Below are 20,817 nucleotides of genomic sequence, written 5' to 3' on the forward strand. Positions count from 1 at the left end.
TAACAGGTTCTGCGTCCAGACAGTTGCACTAATTCAAGGAGAGTGATGCCTGTTCTGAAAGCAGTACATGTAGAAAGGTTGTAGTAGTTTTTACTGAACTTCAGTCAAACCTGACTCAGAAAGATTCTTGGTGAAGCAACAGAATAACACTGCCCATACTATTTATTTATTTATTTATTTATTTATTTATTTTATTCGATTTTTATACCGCCCTTCTCCCGAAGGACTCAGGGCGGTGTACAGCCAAATAAAAATCAACAATATACACTTTAAAACAAAACTAAAACAAAACATATTACAAAATGGCCAGAATTTAAAACGGTTTAAAATACTAAAATATAAATAGCCCCAGTTAAAATTAGTAAAACTTCTAAGCCAGTCCCACTTGAATAAATAGGTGCGTTTTCAGCTCACGACGAAAAGTCCGAAGATCAGGCACTTGACGTAAACCAGGGGGAAGTTCATTCCAAAGCGTAGGAGCTCCAACAGAGAAGGCCCTACCCCTGGGGGCCACCAGCCGACATTGTCTGGCGGACGGCACCCTGAGAAGGCCATCTCTGTGTGAGCATACGGGTCGGTGGGAGGCATAGGGTAACAGCAGGCGGTCCCGTAAGTACCCGGGCCCTAAGCCATGGAGCGCTTTAAAGATGGTAACCAGAATCTTAAAGCGCACCCGAAAGACCACAGGAAGCCAGTGCAAACTGCGCAGGATTGGTGTTACATGGGAGCAACGAGTTGCTCCCACTATTACCCGCGCAGCTGCATTCTGGACTAGCTGCAGCCTCCGGGTGCACTTCAAGGGCAGCCCCATGTAGAGAGCATTGCAATAATCCAAACGGGAAGTGACCAAAGCATGAGTGACCGTGCATAAGGCATCCCGGTCAAGGAAGGGGCGCAACTGGCGAACCAAGCGGACTTGATAAAAAGCCCTCTTGGAGACGGCCGCCAAATGATCGTCAAACGACAGCCGCCCATCCAAGAGGACACCCAAGTTGCGCACCCTTTCCATTGGGGCCAATAACTCGCCCCCCACAGTCAGCCGCGGCTGCAGCTGACTGTACCGGGGTGCCGGCATCCACAGCCACTCCGTCTTGGAGGGATTGAGCTTGAGTCTGTTTCTCCCCATCCAGACCCGTACAGCTTCCAGACACCGGGATAGCACTTCGACAGCTTCATTGGGGTGGTCCGGGGTGGAGAAGTACAGCTGCGTATCGTCAGCGTACAGATGGTAACTCACCCCGAAACCACTAATGACCTCACCCAGCGGCTGCATGTAGATGTTGAACAGGAGGGGTGAGAGAATCGACCCCTGAGGCACCCCACAAGTAAGGCGCCTCGTGGTCGACCTCTATCCCTGGCCCTCCAGAGGTCATCTACCTATGACACTTGATTCTGCTTTGGTCAGACTTCAGTGCAATACAGTTAGTCTTTGACTTACAGCAGTTTGTTTAGTGACAGTTTTAAGCTACGACACTGAAAAAGTGACATGACCATTTTTCACACTTCTGTTGCAGCATCCCCATGGTCACATGATCAAAATTCAGGCTCTTGGCAACTGACTCATGTTTATCCTGGGTGCACTGTCCCGGGGTCATGCGATCACCTTTTGCATCCTTCTGAAAAGCGAAGTTAATGGGGAATCCAGATTCATTTAAGTGTCACTAACTTAACAACTGCAGTGATTCCCTTAACAACCATGGCAAGAAACGGGTTAAAATGGAGCAAAACCCTCTTAACAACTCTCACTTAGCAACAGAAATTTTGGGATCAATTTGTGGTCATATATTCTAGGCACTACCATTTATGAAGAGTATTCTCAAGGTGGATTGTTCAGAGATGGTCAGTGTAGCTGGCGGGAGTGGAAATGAAGTCCTACAAGGAAAGGTTAAAGAAGTCAGGTGAATTCAACTCAGAGAAGACATGATTAACAGGCATAAACATCTTCAAATATCTGAGAAGCTTTCATGCAGATTATGACACAAACCTACTTTCTATTATTCCACCACATACTAATCAATTCTTGCAGTTGAAAAGATTCTTTGTGCCTATTCAGCATTCAGCAATAGTAGAGTATCTCCATAAATAGGGTAGAATGGATGTAAACTAGTAGTTTGCTTTTTCTTGCCTGGATGAAAGCAGTGCTGTACAGATTGAGCATTATTTTTCTTCAAAATTGTTGCCTCTTTCTGTTTTGTAAACCAGCCAAAGCCTGTTCTATTTCTATAGAAAGTGCAGAGTGAATCTTTGAAGACAAGGATCATAAACCAGTTTGGTGGTCTGTGGCTTTTTCCATGTTTGACAATATTTATGTGTTATGTCATAACTATCTTATTTGTGTGTACACACTGTTTTAGCCTTGGATATAATGGATTCACCTCTCTCATAAACCTGAAGGTTTTTTTTCCCAAACAGCTACTGCTCTGTGCAAAGGAAGATTAAAAAGGAGAAATGAAATGTGCCGGCTTAGAGCTATAAAAATCAAATTTATAGAACGTAATATGTACACACAGTAGATCTCTCTCTTTTTCATTGTTATTTTTAAGAGATGTTGCTTATTTATTGAGTAAAATGTAAGAGGCCAATGGCTCCTATGAGAATGATTATTTTATTTATGATTATTTTTTACACCTACTTCCCCTATATTATTTTAATCTTAGTATCTAAATTTCGATTTGTTTTTAGAAATCACTCTTTTGCTCTTGTATTTGAAAACATTTTGCAATTCCTCCTGGGACAATACATTTCTAAATCTTGGCAGATGATGGTCTTGCAGATGTTTCACAATTTTGGTATTCAGTTTTTAGTTGTCAACAAGGCGATATTGTACTTTGTTTTAAAAATAACACTAGCAAACAGTTCTGTTTCTGTAAATTTATAATCTGAGCCATAAGTACAGCAGGAGCTTTACCCAAAGTTTTCAACACATTTCTAATTAAATACAAAGAAGTTTTAATATAAACCATACACATTAACTAAACATGTTTATTGTATATAAGAAATCAAATCTAGAAAATATTACTTTATAATGTTTCCTTTTAAGATGAAGTCCAGGACTTCTCCAAATGTTACTAAACTACAATTCATAAAACCCTAGCCAACAATGAAAAATGTTAGAAATTGAAGTTCAGTTAATAATTTAGAGGGTTATTGGTTCCCTATTTCTGCTTTAATCAGTATTTCCATGTGAATAGTACTACTCATTAAACATTCAATACTGTACGGTAAACACTTCATAAAAAATAAAAAACCCTATAAGAACAAAAATCATATAATGAAATTTGAGAATTACATTAATATTATATGTCGACAAAACACCAAACACAATACTATGTTTAAAACCCTGCTAGTACAAAAAAAAATTGCTGCATAGAGAAGGTTTTACAGTCATGTTATCAAAGATCCTTTTTCAAGCACCTGCCAAGCTAATCTATTAAATTGATAGAATTTACGACAATTTATGATGACGGTCATAAATAATAGGCAGGTCGATATAGAACAAAGTGATCCTTTTAGATATCTTAGCCTCACTGGATGTCTGCCAAAGAACAGACTGGTGAAGTTGATCTACAAAATGCATCTGAGGTTAAGTATTATTCCAACAAAGGAATAAATAAGAATCTAATGTATCAATGAAACGACCTTCTTTTTTACCTTACATATCCATAAATAATACATAATTTATAGTAATTTACTTATAATATGTGCTTAAGATTTTTATACTTGGTACAGTAATGTAAAAATTTTTAATGTATCACATTTCCTGAATTTTAGCATATTTTTGTAGATAAACATAGATAAATATATTGCCTTCTTAGAGTTTTACTATAGTACGTAAGTATATTTTTAAAATTTTAAAACTAAATTTTAATTATCAGCCTTTATTGTAATTTGCTAGGTTTTAAATGTTTTAATTTGTATATATTCCTGTGTTTTATCTTGGCTGTACACCGCCCTGAGTCCTTTGGGAGAAGGGCGGTATAAAAATTTAATAAAATAAAATAAGTAAATAAATAATAAATATATTGTACACCTTGTCTTTGTTTGTAAGCTAAGCAGTGTTGGGCCTGATTAGCATTTGTGTGGGAGACTAGAAGATAGCAGTAGCAAAACACTGAAAAAAAAAGCACATGTATGTCTCCAAAAATCCACTAGGAGTCAGGTTTGACTTCAAGGAAATTTTACTATTGATCTGTACAGATATCTGCACTACCTTTTCAGTGATTTGGGCTATTTCCTCCCCCTCCCCCCCCAATTTAAATTGAACCGAATATACTTCAGACTATTTTTTTTCACTTCATCAGATTGTACCAAAATTTTGAAATTGTAAAAAAACCTATAGAAATAACCAGAAGCTATTTCTATGAAGAAATGTTTGCATTCATTTTCGACCAGAAAATATAAACAGGAAAGTATCCCTTCTGCTTTGATATCATTCCTTACAAATAAAGAATTCTATTCTATTTCTTATTGGTGTCATAACGTTAATGAGATAACTATCTTAACCCTATCATTTCTGATCCTTTTCCAGGTTTCAACTGTATGTGTGTGTGTGTTTATGCGTGTGCACCTTTGACTCGAGTCTAGTTCTTGCAATTTCAAATTTGCCAAATTAAAAATAGATACGAAGCTGTATTTATGTTTTAATATTTGTTTTTTAGATTGGCACAGCCTTAAATTAGCATGAACCTACTTTTGGCCTATTTACTACTAGGCCAAAGGGGTGGATAATGTGTGTTGAACTCCATGTTCCTGAGTTAATTTCCAGCATCTTTTACCAATGATTATGCTGGCTATGGCTATTCAGTAACATCTGGAAGGCTGTAATTTTTATACGCTAGGAAGAAATAAAGTCCAGTGAGTATTCTAATGCTGATATGAATTTAAGATTTTTGAATGATTTTTGCATCTGTTTGTGGACACACATTACTGAGAGTAGATTCTGAGGCCCTGAAATCATGAGGCAACTGCAAATTGGGTGGGCAATTCTTCCACTAAACATTGATGAACCAAGCCTGTTCACATTGGTATTTTTCTATATTAAGCATTAGAATAGAACAGAACAGAACAGAACAGAACAGAATAGAATTCTTTATTGGCCAAGTGTGATTGGACACAGAAAGAATTTGTCTTTGGTGCATATGCTCTCAGTGTACATAAAAAGACAAGATACACTTGTCAAGAATCACAAGGCACAACACCCAGTGACAGTCATACGGTACAATAAGCAATCAAATCATACTAGGAAACAATCAATATCAACATAAATCACAAGGATACAAAGAACAAAGTTTTGTTTTTTCTGCAGTTCTTCTCTGAAGCCTGTGTCAGTCTTGTTGAGTTGCAGAACCAAACCAGACAGTTATAGAGGTGCAGATGACAGACTCAATAATTCCTCTGTAGAACTGGATCAGCAGCTTCCTGAGTTGGCGCAGAAAGAACATTCTTTGTTGTTCTTTTCTGATGACGTTTTTGATGTTAGGTGTCCATTTTAGGTCTTGAGATGATAGAAACTAGAAATGTGAAAGTCTCTACTGTTGATACTGTATTGTCTAGTATTGTAAGAGGTGGTAGTATGGGAGTTTCTCCTAAAGTCTACCACCATTTCTACGGTTTTCAGTTCCATTATATGGAACTGAACACACATATTTACTTCTCTGTAGAGAAGTAAAAGTTGGTTTACAAAATTTATGTATTCTCCAATCAATTCTTTCTAGATAACCATAAAAGGTGGACCAGCTAGTTTAGAATCCTTTATGATTACATGTGCTTTTCATGCAACCTGAGCATCTCAGCAAAGAGCATGTTACACAATATATGTCCGTGATGGTGAAACTATGGCACGTATGCCACAGGTGGCACGCAGAGCCCTCTGTGTGTGCGAGCCATCGCCTACCTCAGCTCCACCCTACATGCACGCGTACCTGCTGCCACCCAGTTCATTTTCGGGTATCTGCCATGCATGCGCGGGGGCAGGGCACATACAGGAGATGCACATGCATAGCCGGGGGAGGGAAGAGCAGGGGAAGATGCGCCCCCCCACAGCCGCTTTGGGCCTAGCAGGCCTCCCTGCAGCCCCCTGGGACCAAAAATGGGCTGCAGGGGGGTGCAGCAACACCCCCATTTTTGGTCTCAGGAGGCTGCAGGGAGGCCTACAAGGCCCAAAACGGGGCAGGGGGGGGTCACACGCGCATGTGCAGAGGAGTGCAGGGGGTGTCACACGCGCATTGCATTATGGGTACCGGCACGTGAAGACAAAAAGATTACCCATCACTGATATATGTTGTTTAGAAAATAAGATAGGTTACTTACTTTTTCTTCCTCTTATTGAACTAGTTTAAACTGCTAAAAACTTATGTCTTCACACCTAAAGCATAATATTTAGTGAAGTCTTCTCTAACAATCCCTTTAGATGCTTTTGATTATAAATGTATCAGCCAACTAAGAAATGATTGGAATTTGAAACAGTAAAAGTAACAGAAATTAGAGGTAGTGTAGTGGTTTGTAGGTTTCTTCCTCTAGGTAATAGCAGAAAGACCAAGTTAAGGGTGGCACTATGTATTCTCACAACATGCTAATCCATAATAATTTAACATGGTTTAGCTCGCACTATATGGCAGGATAAAATTCTAGTGTGGTTCAGAGTACTGTGCAAACTTAGTTTCTTCCAAAAGGAATACAATATAAATGGCATCTCAGCCACAACCATTTTCCTTATTTTTAAATGTATTTTAGGCAGACCATTTGCACAATACTTTAACTGATACCGTTTCCCCCAAAATAAGACATCCCCTGATAATAAGCCCAATAAGGCCAAGCGCTTATTTCAGGGTTCAAAAAAATATAAGACGGTCTTATTTTCGAGGAAACACGGTACTTTTATTTTTTTTTAATTCTATGATTATTATTCCATTACGATCATTTTTACTGTAAGACAATCTAGTTCTTTATTTAAAACAAGGAGATAAGATGCAACTGTTGGAAAACTCAAGCAGTGAAGAAACAAGTAAAATGAGGGTTTGCTCCTATTAACTAGGTCTCTGAGTATATTTACTAAAGCATCTAAATGGAACCCTCCAAGAAGTGCTAGTAAAACTGTAGAAATTTGTTATGAACAGAACACTGAAGTCTAATTGATCTTCTTCCTGATGCTGATATATTTTTTGCACTTGAAAGTCTCTGCTAGTATCAGTTAAAAGATTCTAGAAAGGTTTTCATAACTTTTTTTTTCTTAATGTCCTCTATTTGCATTTCTGAACTGCTGCTTTTGCAAGCAGAATGCTTTATGATCCTCACCTTGTTGCAATGCAGTGGTTTCACTCCTTTCGGTGTGAGTCACTAAGGGTTTTTTTCTCCCCACCAAAGGAAGGAAGCTCTGTGCCTGCCCATGTGTCCCTGTACAATATATAGGGGGGGAAAGGAGCCAATGTCAGATTTCAGGTGGTAATTTCAGATTTCATGACTTTATCTTAGACTCCATAAGTCTAAGATAAAATAACATAGAGAACTAATCTCAGCAAAGATGATAGAATTATAAGATTATAGACTCCTAGAAGTGGACCTGTGTCCCCCTCCCCCAACCATCCCCCAAAATCCAAAATGAAACATTTTCAACAAATATTCATCCTGATGGTGCTTGGATATTCAGCGATGGGCGCTCATTTTTTTGTTTGGTGACTGGTTCTGTTGTTCAAACTGCTGCCCTGAAATTCTTAAAATTTAGTGGAAAGCTACTATAAGTACCGGTAGCTTATCGTGTAATTCAGCAGTTATATTATTGTGAATCCTAGAGTCTAGGATAGGGAAGATATTTTGAATTTAAAATATCACCCTTTCAAGTATTTGACACCAGTATATCTTACCTGTCTTCTCAAGACAATAAAAGCCATCCCTTTTATTGGATGTTTCTTATGCTCAAGTAATCTTGTGCCCTTGTTAAGCTTTATATTGTCAGATGCCCTTTAAAAGCATTAGAGACATAATCTGCATTCCTTGTAAGGTTTCCTATTTTAAAGAGAGACTACTACTTAATAGGCTTGGTGCTTTGTCCTGTTGGTATAAATTTTATTGGAAAAAGTGATTTCCTAGAATATGGTTATGTCGGACGCTTCTCATAATCAGCCTCTTTCCACCCTCCATGTTTATCATGTCTGAACAGCTTTGGATATGTGGGTTGCCTGTTATATAAATATTGTTTATAGAACAAATGTTCCCCCAAAGACCAAATGACTATGAATTTACATAATATAAGCCTAGGTAATTTTAATGTTGCTTTGTGCGAATGACTTGCCATAATATAAATCCAGCCTATTCGCTTAATAGCTCTGTATACTGTACAAACCCCTCAAAATGGGCTGGTAATCAAGTAAATGCTACTGATGTAGTCATTAAGTATTGTATATTAACAAATTTGACTGGTGTTATCTCCTAGAAAAACTACTGTCTTGGATGGATTCATTCTATTTACTCCCAGCTGAATTATTAAGCTATTGTCAAAATAATTTTCCTAGTCAGAATTGACAACTTTTACAGCTGTTACGATAAACTGGAAATGAATCAATAATTTTCATTTTTTATTGTTTTGCAGTTTGAAAACGATCTTGGTGGGGAATCCTCTGGATAACACAGTGGACTTGTCTGGCATCCCTTTGACCATGAAGGAATTAGACCGGGTTATCTCGTACCTCCAGCACAGCTCTGAATATATTGAAAATGTAGAGCTTTGCTTCACTGAGATGACAGATGAGATGTTTCTCCAGCTTTTGCCAGTTCTCAGTGCCCTACCTCGTCTCACAACTCTTTCCCTTAATGGCAACAGGCTTACAAAAGCCGTCCTCCGGGACCTGACTGAAACTTTGAAGGACACCAGAAACTTCCCTAGCATGACTTGGATTGATCTGGGCAATAATGTGGACATATTCTCTCTGCCACAGCCCTTTCTGGTTAGCCTTAAGAAACGAAGCCCTACCCAAAGCAATCTCCCGACTATTCTTGAATTTGGTGAAAGTCAGGAAAGTCAGGTGAGTGACCTTGAGAGCCAAGAAGGTCTTTCCTCACAGGATGAAGACCAAAATGATGGTGGCCTGGAAGACACGAAGACCAGGCAGGTATGGACAGGTGAAGCTATTGAGGTTAAGCTGATGCCAAATGAATCTACAAATCAAGAACAGATTTCTACCGGTTTATTTCAGACATGAAATAGAGTTCTCTCTCATTTGCCTAGGATGTGCCAAATGGATTCTTTATAACCACAAAGGATCTTGGCTAGTTTATGCTAATGAAGCTCTCTTCTAATAAAAACTTTCAATTCTTTAACTTGCAGGACCAAAAAAGGGGAGGCCAAATTACAAAATTGGCTGCAATTCACATATTAATGATCTGCTACAATTTTGAACCATTATATAGAATTATACTGGAACGGATTATTTATGTCAATCCCAACTACTTATTCAGTGCAGTATCCAAATCAAAGCACCCCTTTAATTCCTGAAACTTTGTAGCTATCACAGGGGTGATTGCTAGTTGACTGTTCAGTAGAAGGTATAAGAAACACATAAAAATGCAATGCCACTATTGAGCCTTTTTTGCCCCAGGTTAAACACTTCAGTCAAATACACTAAATTTTCATATTAGGTACAAATAATTCTGTACTCATTATGGAGGTTTTACTTTCCAAATGAATTACTTTGAATAGAAGTTTTAGGTGGAAAAATTCCATGCTTGGATAGAAACAAAATTAATCCCATGGATTAAACAGAAACATGTTAATCGACTCACCAAAACAATTTTGAATGTCTCACTGAATAATCACTGCCAAGAAGGTAATCATCACTACTTCTGCATTTCATCCTCTCCCAATTTATTGTCTCCTGTCCCAAATAAGCCATGGATGTGTACCTATCTCAGGTTATGCCATGAATCTGATGAAGTTGGCTGAAATCCATGAGTTATATTTGTAAAGTCTTAAGGTGCTACAAGATTGCTGGTCTTCAAATGTAATTTTTATAAATCAAAAGCAGTGCGAGTCAGCAGTGCTGAAAAACTTGCACCTTCTGAAGCCTGTTTCTAGAATGAAATAAAATTTAAATACAAGAGAAGACAGACACTATGCGTTGATAAGATGACACACAAGATTACATTGGTTCATAAAGCAAACTCGGTATAAATGAAAAACTCCCCATTCTCTTGCTTTAAGGAGTGTGAATTTGTGGTACTTAAAAACATGTGCCTTTCTGGTGTGTATGGGGTGCCTTTTAGGGTTAGCAAGGCCTTGCTTTAGGCACCAGCGGATGAAATGTGGGCGATAGCAACCCCAGGCATTTGTTGCAAGTTGCTATAATTATACTTTGTGGAAAAAGTGCAGCTGCTTTGAGTTACTCTGGATTTCATCACTGTGGCACAGAAGAGACAATAGAATCAATCCAGCTTGATAAAGTGTTAATTTTTCCTGATGTTTAGTACCTGGATTACACACTTATGGGAGCTTTAGTCACCAACCCTTTGCAGCACTTGACTGTCATGAAGTAAATGCTGGCTTTGTTGCTTTTGAGCTACCCATGAAGAAACTTGCCCAAATTAACTACCACGCCAATCTCTTGTGAGCTTTCAACACTATTGTTTATCAAAAGCACTTCATCCTGCCAAGTTTGAAGAGCATCCAACAACTGATACCTTTCAGACTGGGCTTATTTCAATTGCTAGGACTAATCTATTTTAGGGAGGTGCGGCTCATCAATTTTCAGGATCAGTGTTTTCCCCTAAAATCCCACTACTGTTGTGCCCATTTTGAGTACTTGTATGTTTTCAGTAGTGTCAGTCTGGTACTTCATAGAAATCAGCAGCTCCATATTGTCCTAGTTTGCATGTAGCCAGTCTTTTATATGCTTTGTCAAGAAATAAAATTTGTTTGAAAGATGGCTGTTTCTCCTAGTGAAAATGTATTTGCAGGAATGGGAAATGAAATCTTGTGTAACTGCCGAGCAGGGCTGAGCAGTCATTACACTGAATTACATAAGGAAGGTGGGTAGTGAGCATAATCATTCCTGGAATGTGAAGTTCTGCTGTCACTTCAACTCCATTAATCCAAAACACAATATGAGGCTTGGTTAAAGGTTTCTTTTTTATATCAAATGAACAGCCTGAATATAAACATAGGGAGACTTTCTTAAAGTAAATAATCAGTTTTAAATAATTAAAAATTATTTACTTTTTATCCCTCAATATCCCTCAACTGCAATGATCAGGAAACTAGGAACTCACATAAAATGTAAACAACTCAATCTGCAACTGGAACCAATTCCTCCTTCCATGGAGTTGGTCTAATAATGCAAGATTTTTGCCCCCATCTACGGTAGCCCAGCTCACAATTCCAGGAAAAAATAAACAAACATTATTCAGTGCATCTGTTTATTAAACAATGATTAATTACACTCTCAAGGCAGGCAACTGCTTAAGTGCAATTACTTAACATTTTGTGTATGTCTTAATAAGAGCCTACTTGTGGCAGGTGGCAATATCAAAGCCTCATAAAAAGGAACATTCAGGTAACAAAAATACATGTTCCAGGGAACTTCCCTTCAAGACATAACACTGATAAGCATAATGACAGAATAGAATAGAATAGAATTTTTTTTTATTGGCCAAGTGTGATTGGACACACAAGGAATTTGTCTTGGTGCATATGCTCTCAGTGTACATAAAAGAAAAGATACCTTCATCAAGGTACAACATTTACAACACAATTGATGATCAATATATCAATATAAATCATAAGGATTGCCAGCAACAAGTAATCTGCATGAATTTCCATTAGGTACAAAATTTTCAGAAGCAAAACAGAATACTGGTGTCATGAAACTGAAAATTTGCAATTTCTTTAGCTCATTTTTTGAAGCTCAGCTGCAAAAATAAGTCTTATTTTACAATTTAAATGCTATGAGGGGGGATTCAATCCGCAGAGCCTTAATTGCTTGAATTAATAGTTCACTTGGTGTTATTTTTTCATGTAACTTCAAAAGGCATTTTAAAGGACTTATCTACAGGCTTAAGTTAAAAAAAATCTTAAGGGCTGCAGAAAAGTAACCGAAACCTAAGAAATCAGTTTCACTTTTAGGTGCATCTGTATATTGAACAGCTTTTCTTATCTCCTCCTGGCTGAACTACCGGTACCACTCACTTTCCATATAGCCAACCAAGTACCTTTGGTTAAGCCAGTACTTTATTTATTTATTCATTCAATTTTTATACCGCCCTTCTCCCAAAGGACTCAGGACGGTTTACAGCAAAAATAAAAACCACAGATATAAACAAAATTAAAAACATATTAAAAAACTGATTCTAAAAAGTTGGCCAAATAAAATAAACTAATGTAAACCATCATAAAAACCCCATTAAAATTTCGTTAGGCTAGCCCCGCACAGTGGAATAAAAAGGGTCTTCAGCTTGCGCTTAAAAGTCCAGAGGTCAGGGAGTTGACGCAACCCCGGAGACAGCTCATTCCAAAGGGCAGGAGCCCCCCAGAGAAGGCCCTCCTCCTGGGGGCCGCCAGTCGGATTGTTTGACTGACGGCACCCTGAGGAGGCCCTCCCTATGGGAGGGCACAGGCCAATGGGAGGCTATTGGTGGCAGTAGGCAGTCTCTTAAGTAACCCGGTCCTGTGCCATGGAGCCCTTTAAAGGTGATAACCAACACCTTGAATTGCACCCGGAAGACTACCGACAGCCAGTGCAGGCTGCGCAGGTGTTTATTTATTTATTTATTATTCGTATTTATATACCGCCCTATCTCCCGAAGGACTCAGGGCGGTTCACAGGCAAATAAAAACACATAAATACAGAGTTAAAATAACAATTAAAAAACTTATTCTAAAAGGCCGAATGTTTAAAAATATAAAAAATAAAACCCATTTAAAACCAATAAATTTAAAATCTAATCCAGTCCTGCGCAAATGAATAAGTGTGTTTTAAGCTCGCGACGGAAGCTTCGAAGGTCCGGAAGTTGACGAAGTCCTGGGGGTAGTTTGTTCCAGAGGGTGGGAGCCCCCACAGAGAAGGCCCTTCCCCTGGGCGTCGCCAGACGACACTGCCTCGCTGACGGCACCCTGAGGAGTCCCTCTCTGTGAGAGCGCACAGGTCGGTGAGAGGTATTCGGTAGCAGGAGGCGGTCCCGTAAATAGCCCGGCCCTATGCCATGGAGCGCTTTAAAGGTGGTTACCAAGACCTTGAAGCGCACCCGGAAGGCCACAGGTAGCCAGTGCAGTCTGCGCAGGATAGGTGTCATATGGGAGCTCCGATCCGCTCCATCTATCACCCGCGCAGCCGCATTCTGGACTAACTGCATGTTAGTGGGAACATGGGAACATCGTGATGCTCCCTATATTACCCACACAGTCCCGTTCTGGACCAGCTGGAGCTTCCTGGTGCTCTTCAAAGGGAGCCCCATTGCAGTAGTCCAGGTGGGAAGTGACAAGGGCATGAGTGACGTAGGGAATGAGTGCGTGGGGAATCCTGGTCAAGGGATGCAATTGGCGAATCAGGCGCACCTGATAAAAAGCTTCTAAAGACAGCTGATCGTCCAGGAGGACGCCTAAATTGCGAACCCTCCCCCAATGATTCACCCCCAACAGTCAGCGATGGAATAAGCTGGTTGTACCGGGATGCCGGCATCCACAGCCACTCTGTCTTGGATGGGTTGAATTAAAGTCTGTTCTTCCCCATCCAGACCCGCACGGCGTCCAGACACCGGGACATCACTTCAATGGTTTCGTTGGGATGGTTAGCGGTGGAGATGTACAGCTGAGTGTCATCAGCGTACAGATGGTATTCCATCCTGAAACCACGGATAATCTCACCCAGCGGCTTCATATAGATGTTGAACAGGAGAGAGAGATCCCGTCCCCTGCGGCACCCCACAAGATGCTTTGAGGTCAATTTCTGCCCCCCTGCCAACACCGTCGGCGATCGGTCAGAAATAGAACCACCGAAGAATGGTGACCCCCACTCCTAAGCCCCCCAGCCGCCACAGCAGGATACCATGGTTGATGGTATCAAAAGCCGCTGAGAGATCTAATAGGACCAGGACAGAGGAACAGCCCGTCCCAAGACCTCCAGAGATCATCGACCAACACGACCAAAATCGTCTCCGTGCTGTACCCAGGCCTGAAGCCGGACTGGAATGGGTCTAAATAGACAGTTTCATCCAGGTACCTGGGAAGCTGACATGCCATCACACTCTCAACAACCTTAGCCACAAAGCGAAGGTTAGAGACAGGACTGATAGTTTGCCAAAATAGCCGGGTCCAAGGAGGGCTTCTTAAGGAGGGGCCTCATTACTGCCTCTTTCAAGGCAGTAGGAAAGACACCCTCCGTTAAAGAAGCGTTGGTAATTACCAGTGGCCAGTACCAACCAGGAGGGACACAGGTCCAATAAACATGTGGTTGCATTCAGCCTCCTCAGTATCCTGTCCATGTCCTCGGGAGTCACAGTATCAAACTCTCCCCATGTAACATTCTCAAGAACTACCTCTGTCATCCCACCCAAATCTACCCAATCAGCGTCCAGACCATCCCGGATCTGAGCGATTTTATCCAAAATCCTCAGATATTATCCAAAATCCTCAGCACGGCCCTGCAGGGGGGCCTCCTGAGCTCCCTGCGCAAGAAGGGAGAGGGTCACCCTAAACAGGGCGGCTGGGCGGTTATCTGCTGATGCAATAAGAGCGGAAAAATACTCATGTTTTGCCGCTCTTATCGCCACTAGGTAGGTCTGAATATGAGACCTTACTAGTGTTCGATCGGATTCAGATCGGCTGGACTCCAAACACTCTCTAGGCGTCTTTTCCAAACCTCCAAACACTCTCTAGGCATCTCTCTAGGCGTCCAAACACTCTCTAGGCGTTCTTCATAGGCTTGTAGTGTATTTATTAGTTTACAACTCCCTAATAATGTTTTAGATGGTGCACTGGACACCAGTTGGCTTATGGATGCAATTCAAAGTAATGTTACCTCCAAAGTCCTAAATGGCCCAGGGCCTGGATACCTTTGAGATTGCTGTCTTTAAGAGGTGCAATATGAATTTTTAAGGATCCCTTCTCTGCCATCTGCAGGGCTCTGAAACTTGAAACCATTCAGTAATTGTGTACAACAAAGGGAAGAGAAGTTAGCTTTTAAGCTTACTGCCACAATAATGCAGGAAAGAATCTCTTTGCGTAATATGTAGGATGTAGGTCTTCATCGCGCCAAGGGAAAAATGAACACTTTCAGTAGTCTTTTGGGTACAATGAATTGTAGTAATATTTGTCCAAGCCTGAAACAAGATTTTACAAATTGGTTAGCAACATTGAAGCACTTTTTACTTGTATTGATAATGGCTTCTTATATGAAGTTTGTGAACATTTATAACAAACTTGAGGGAGAAGGGCAATATCCCTTAATTAGTATTCCTGGGTAAACAGAGCCCTTTGAAAATAAAATGCAGAAATCAATCCCAGCAAAATACATTTAACATTCCAACATTAAAATGCACAGATCTTTTATAGTATGACCGTTTATCTGAAAACTGCTTTCAAATTGTCCAGATTACCAGATAGGATCTCAGTTACACAAAGGATGAACTAGATACATACCTACTACCTCTATGAATCTCAGAAGTGTATTAGTCTAAAATCATCTTTCAGTTTTCAACTTTAATGCAAATCTGGTCTCGGATTTTAACCATGTTCACAGCAATACAAATAGTGTGTATCTCACAAGCCTCTTCAAGGAAATCTGGAGGGACTTCCATCTTTGAAGACTGGGTAGATGAGAAACCTAAAGAAAGAAAGAAAAAGACTTGGTAATTCCTGCTGCCAAGTTAGTTTGGTGTAGTAAGTTAAGATGGTGCCTTAGAAACCATGACAACTGAATTCTAGTCCCAATTTAGATGTCTGGATGTTGAGCCAGTCGCTCTCTTGGCCCAACCAATCTCACAGGGATATTATTCTGGGGAAAATGGGAAGGAACATCAGGTGTATTTGTCGCATTCAACTATTTATAAATTGTTTAAAAAATTAAGTCATGTTTTCTCTCAAATAGGAGTCAAGAAAAAAATCTTGCTTTATCCAGATTATCAGTTCTAATTTTATTAGTCCCAAGGCCAGATACAAGCAATACTGAATAGTTTTACATCTGTGTGTGTGCACATGTAAGAGAAAAACATTAAATATAAGAGAGTCTAAAATAAAAAACATGGTTAATAAAATGAACCCAAATAAAACAAGCTCCAATCCTAAGTAATGGTACAGCTTATTGTAGGAATGATAGGACAGAAATTGAGATGCTATTTTCATATTGCACTTCCTACCTGAAAATTTTTTCAAGGCAGGATATGTAAGGGTCTGTCTAGATACTTTATATTTTTTTTTTGTTTACATTTATATCCCGCCCTTCTCCGAAGACTCAGGGCGGCTTACAGTGTGTAAGGCAATAGTCTCATTCTATTTGTATATTTACAAAGTCAACTTATTGCCCCCCCAACAATCTGGGTCCTCATTTTACCTACCTTATAAAGGATGGAAGGCTGAGTCAACCTTGGACCTGGTGGGGCTTGAACCTGCAGTAATTGCAGGCAGCTGGTTTTAATAACAGGCTTCTTATAGCCTTGAGCCACCACAGCCCAGGGAACAGTATAGTATATGGGCTAGAATTTCTACTGAACCATCACCACATGGACACAACCAACCTCAGGAAGGACTGCTGAGAGCATAGTATCCAACCTAGCAAAAAGTGAAGGATTTACAAAAAAATATGATGGATTTTAAATATGTAGGTGGAAGGGACCTTTTTGGGAGCAAATGATAATAGACGTGACACCTTCCTTAGGCTTGTTTGAAAAAAAGTGTATCCCAGATCTGTTGCTTAAGGACAGTTCTAGCATTATCAAAACCTAACACACAAGCTTTCCACAGAAGCCCAGCAACTAAATGGTTGGTCTTGTCCCGATTCTAAACTACCTGAAATCTAGAACCAAACTTGGATATAACAGTCTGTTCTGGATTTGAAATATTTTTGCACCTTGCACACACCCTTACAAGCCAGGAACTATCCATTTGACTTACATCTTTCCAGTTAAGAGTCGGCATTTCAATCACAATTGCTCATCTTGGAGGACAGCTTCTAGCTCCCTGAAGAAAGAAAGCAGGCTTGTAATTTTGTAGTGTTTGGGAGAACAATGGCTTTCCCTCCATAGAGGCTCCTCAGAAAGAACCGTCTCAACAGCAGGAGTCTGCCGGTAATTCCAGCGTATATAAATAAGGTTTTATATCATCACGGTGAGCCTTCCTTCCATACTATCCAACTTGCAGAGGCTTTTAAATTTACCTTTGGATGTTTCTCCCGCAACTCCACACGCTGATCCTCTCTATGGCTTTTTGAAGTCAGCTCCCACATGGCAACGGCAGAAAACCTGCAACACAATCCAAGATTAGATGAGAAAGAACCTAAAAATTTGAGGTTTCTGTAATGTCGGTGGGAGGTTGGACCTGTCTCCTCTTCCTCCTCCTCCCCGCCCCCCTTTTTTTTTTGGTCAGAACTGAACCTAGGCCTGTCTCGGGAGGAAGAAATAGTGGCAGGGGAAGAGAGGACAATTTGCGGTCAGCCACAAGGAGTCTCTCGTCAGTTCTCGCATCTGACGGCACTTCCTGGCTCATCATCCCGCGAAGGGAAAAAATTAAAGGCCCACGCGAGGCGCCATAGGCCCCCGGGTAAGACACACAGCGGGGAGAACGTTGGCTCACAAAAGGCCCAATCAAAGACCGACCCGTCACCCCTGCAATTCACATCCTTTTTTTTCTGGGGCGCCATGAAATCTCTCACCTCCCTCTGACAAGACCTTTAATATCGGCGGCTGCGAAGCACGGAAAAGAGCGAGCTGCCGCCACGCGGTCTCTTTTAAGGCGGGGGGACAAACCATTCGGATGGCGGATGGGGGGAACCGGGAAAAAAGTGGTTGCTGATTGGTTCGAATATACCATTTCGCGGCTGAAAAATGGGGGGGAAAACGGAAATGGATTGAAAGCGGGAATATCTTTGGAGATTTCCGGGTCAATAATACGGGCAGGGGAAAGAGGGAGCGAGAAGTACCTGCGAAGGCGAAGAGCAGCGGTTAAAAAAAAAGTGGGGTGGGGGGGTTTGATCTTCTGGAACAGGGGTCTCCGACCTTGGCAACTTTAAGACTCGTGGACTTTAACTCCCAGAATCACTCAGCCAGCAAACCAAAGCTGGCTGAGGAATTCTGGGAGTTGAAGTCCACGAGTTTTAAAGTTGCCAAGGTTGGAGACCCCTGTTCTGGGATGTGCTTTTCACCGCCGAACGTTGCCGAACGCGAGAGCAGCGCAGTCGCGAATAGTTGCAGTATAATGGTTGGGGGTAGGTGGGGTTAGTACTGTCAAATTCAGAATCGGGATTCCACATATTAGAGGGGAAAAAACCAAGCCTAAATAAGAAAAGCAAGCGACCTCAGGTGTCTGCATCTGCACATAAGATGCTGTTATAATCACGGATCAAACATTTCTGGGTGCAGCCAAATAAAATAGGCCGGTTCACTGCGAAGTGTCTTTCAAGATGGACCTGGTTGTTGGTGATCACATCATCTTACTGTAGGAAGTTAAAACCACCCCTCTCCTAGAAAAAGGAAATATTTTAGGAAATATTAAAAGGGCAGAATGTTTTGCCCTAAAAGGGAGGCAGAAACTCAACCCACCCCACCTTTGTTAATGGGCCATTAAGGCCTGGGCCACTCCATTGTACATAAGAGATCTACCTCCTTCAGGCAAAGCCATTCAATGGCCCTTCATTGCATCACCCAACAAGATTTAACTAAATTAGCATACAGACAACCTACAAAGCTAGCCATGACCTCTGACAGCAACCAATCAGGATACTCTTCCTGTGCCCCAGGAAGTTCAAAGCCAGAGAGGGTATAAAACCCAGGGACTCTCAGCATCTCTTCCCTTTTTTTGCCCAAGATTTCCAAGGCATGTGATCCTGTTCATCAATAAACCTTTTCAAGCAACTTCCATGAATCCAGTGTCTTTTTCCCCACAACTGACCTCAGAAGGATATTTCTTCCAACATTACTTACTAAAAGGCAGATCCTATACTTTTTGCTACCCCTCCGTTTCATGAACTGACTTCAATGACGGGGGTCTAAATTAAGTTACATTACTCACAGTTCAATCAGACAGAAAGTGATATAGTTGTAAATCAGCATATGCTACATAACAATCAGACGGTCAGTATTCATTTTAGAGCATAAACATTTCCTAGGTAAATATAAAGACTCTTACTAAGCCCTTGCAAAGTTGGGACTATCAAATCCATCTTTACTGGTGTTGTGAGTCCTGTCCAGAGTGCCATTCTCAAGCACCCAAAGACAGAGCCAATCAGAAAAGAAGTACCCTGGGGGTGAGGGACAAAATGTTAAGAAAGCCTTGACGTAACATAGGCTGCCTCTGAAAATTCAAAATTGTCTTCCTATAATGTTTCATGAGGTTGATGCTTCTGACCATGTCACCATCCATGTCTAACAGGAGAGCCCTTGGTGATATCCTCTGCCCAAGGGGGCAATAATAGTCTTGGTAGCTGACTGTTGCTTACCTGAATAGGCCAGTGTGATGCAGTCCTTAACCCATCTGTGGAAGGAGAAGGCTATTACTCCTAAAACATTTGCCCAAGAGGAAATGAACAGACTCTCTGCCTTCCTGTCCCCTTGGATGTGCTTGATGTAAATTCTGAAGGTCCTATGCACATCTAGCTTATGCCAGGTTTTGAACACTTGAAAGGATTTGGCAGAAATTTGGAACCAGAATTAATCTTGGGATTCACCATAAACATAGAACAAGGTTTATACGGAACCCTGTGCCTTATAAAAATTGGAGTCCACCTCAGGTCTGAGGGATGATTCTAAACTTAACATCACCTTAACTTGGTAAAAGAGATAAATCTTTCCTTACAGAGCTATTAATTTCCTAACTCTCTTGGCTGAACTTAGAGTAACTAGGAAACCCATTTTCTTACCAAGAATGTTCCTTGAAAACTGTTTAATGGACACAAGGGAACATGGTCAGTTCCTTGAAAACTGATGATATGCCAGCATAGAACATATGTCTCTATCTATCCTCCAGATATAGCTCATAACTACTCTGGATCTGGCCCTTAGGCTTAGCAGATGTTTTGTGTTCACACATGCCTCAAAGGCCCTTGTCTCGCCTCCACTAAGATTGATGACCTCCACCATGACCTCCTGGGTCAGATTACTTTAACTCTTGGGCATCTTTATCTTGCATGCTGCCCTGTGCAGATTTGGTGCTGGCAGGAAGATGTAGAGAAGGCCACCTTCCATAATGTAGACAACACATTATTTCCCTCTACCCTGTAGTCATGGAACTGGGGAGTGGGGGAAACAGCTCATCTGTTTCGCAAACAGATTGACAAAGATCTCTCCCCTTTTCTGGAGTTCATTGGATGTAGTAGTCATTTGCAGAGATTAAACAAAAAAGACCTTGAATGAAAGAGGCCAGATCCATTACAAAGTGATAAAAGGAAATGTTCTTGTTTTCAAAGAAAATGTTCCTCAAATTTATGCCATCATAATTCATGTATTCATTTTATTCTTCATAACTACCCATCTCATTGTTACGATGACTCTGGGTCAGAGGTGGGTTTCAGCAGGTTCTGACCAGTTCTGGAGAACCGGTAGTGGAAATTTTGAGTAGTTCAGAGAACCGGTAGTAAAAATTCTGACTGGCCCTGCCCCCATCTATTCTCTGCCTCCCGAGTCCCAGCT

General features: G+C 40.8%; 2 protein-coding genes, 1 long non-coding RNA gene and 1 other non-coding gene across 5 annotated transcripts in view; 1 reads left to right on the plus strand and 3 right to left on the minus strand.

Moving 5' to 3' along the window:
* LRRC75A (leucine rich repeat containing 75A) overlaps positions 1-10,913 on the plus strand; it is a 76,193-nt gene extending 65,280 nt beyond the window's left edge. Inside the window, exon 4 of the mRNA XM_058164619.1 lies at positions 8,585-10,913. Coding sequence (XP_058020602.1) covers positions 8,585-9,194 — 610 coding nt within the window. The 3' untranslated portion in view covers positions 9,195-10,913. The remainder of the gene's footprint in view (positions 1-8,584) is intronic.
* Positions 200-9,912, minus strand: LOC131188934 (uncharacterized). Of its 2 annotated transcripts, none has more exons than XM_058164621.1 (3): positions 9,775-9,912; positions 7,294-7,392; positions 200-1,872 (listed from the first exon to the last, which is right to left on the minus strand). In XM_058164621.1, exon 3 carries the CDS (start codon positions 1,271-1,273, stop codon positions 371-373), a length of 903 nt encoding a protein of 300 aa, XP_058020604.1. In that variant the 5' UTR covers positions 1,274-1,872; positions 7,294-7,392; positions 9,775-9,912; the 3' UTR covers positions 200-370. The 2 variants fall into 2 exon arrangements, 1 of the variants encoding a protein (XP_058020604.1); XR_009152869.1 differs by lacking the exon at positions 200-1,872 and adding an exon at positions 1,914-5,510.
* Positions 10,914-11,612: 699 nt separating the features above from the next.
* Positions 11,613-17,914, minus strand: LOC131188935 (uncharacterized). Its single transcript, XR_009152870.1, has 5 exons — positions 17,847-17,914; positions 17,352-17,436; positions 17,090-17,155; positions 15,620-15,803; positions 11,613-15,300 (listed from the first exon to the last, which is right to left on the minus strand). It is a non-coding gene; the product is annotated as an uncharacterized LOC131188935 (long non-coding RNA).
* On the minus strand, positions 17,623-17,687 carry LOC131189376 (small nucleolar RNA SNORD49). The gene has a single exon (XR_009152990.1). It is a non-coding gene; the product is annotated as a small nucleolar RNA SNORD49 (small nucleolar RNA).
* Positions 17,915-20,817: the final 2,903 nt, after the last annotated feature.

Source organism: Ahaetulla prasina, chromosome 1, assembly GCF_028640845.1.
Source record: "Ahaetulla prasina isolate Xishuangbanna chromosome 1, ASM2864084v1, whole genome shotgun sequence".
NCBI classification, from domain to species: domain Eukaryota; kingdom Metazoa; phylum Chordata; class Lepidosauria; order Squamata; family Colubridae; genus Ahaetulla; species Ahaetulla prasina.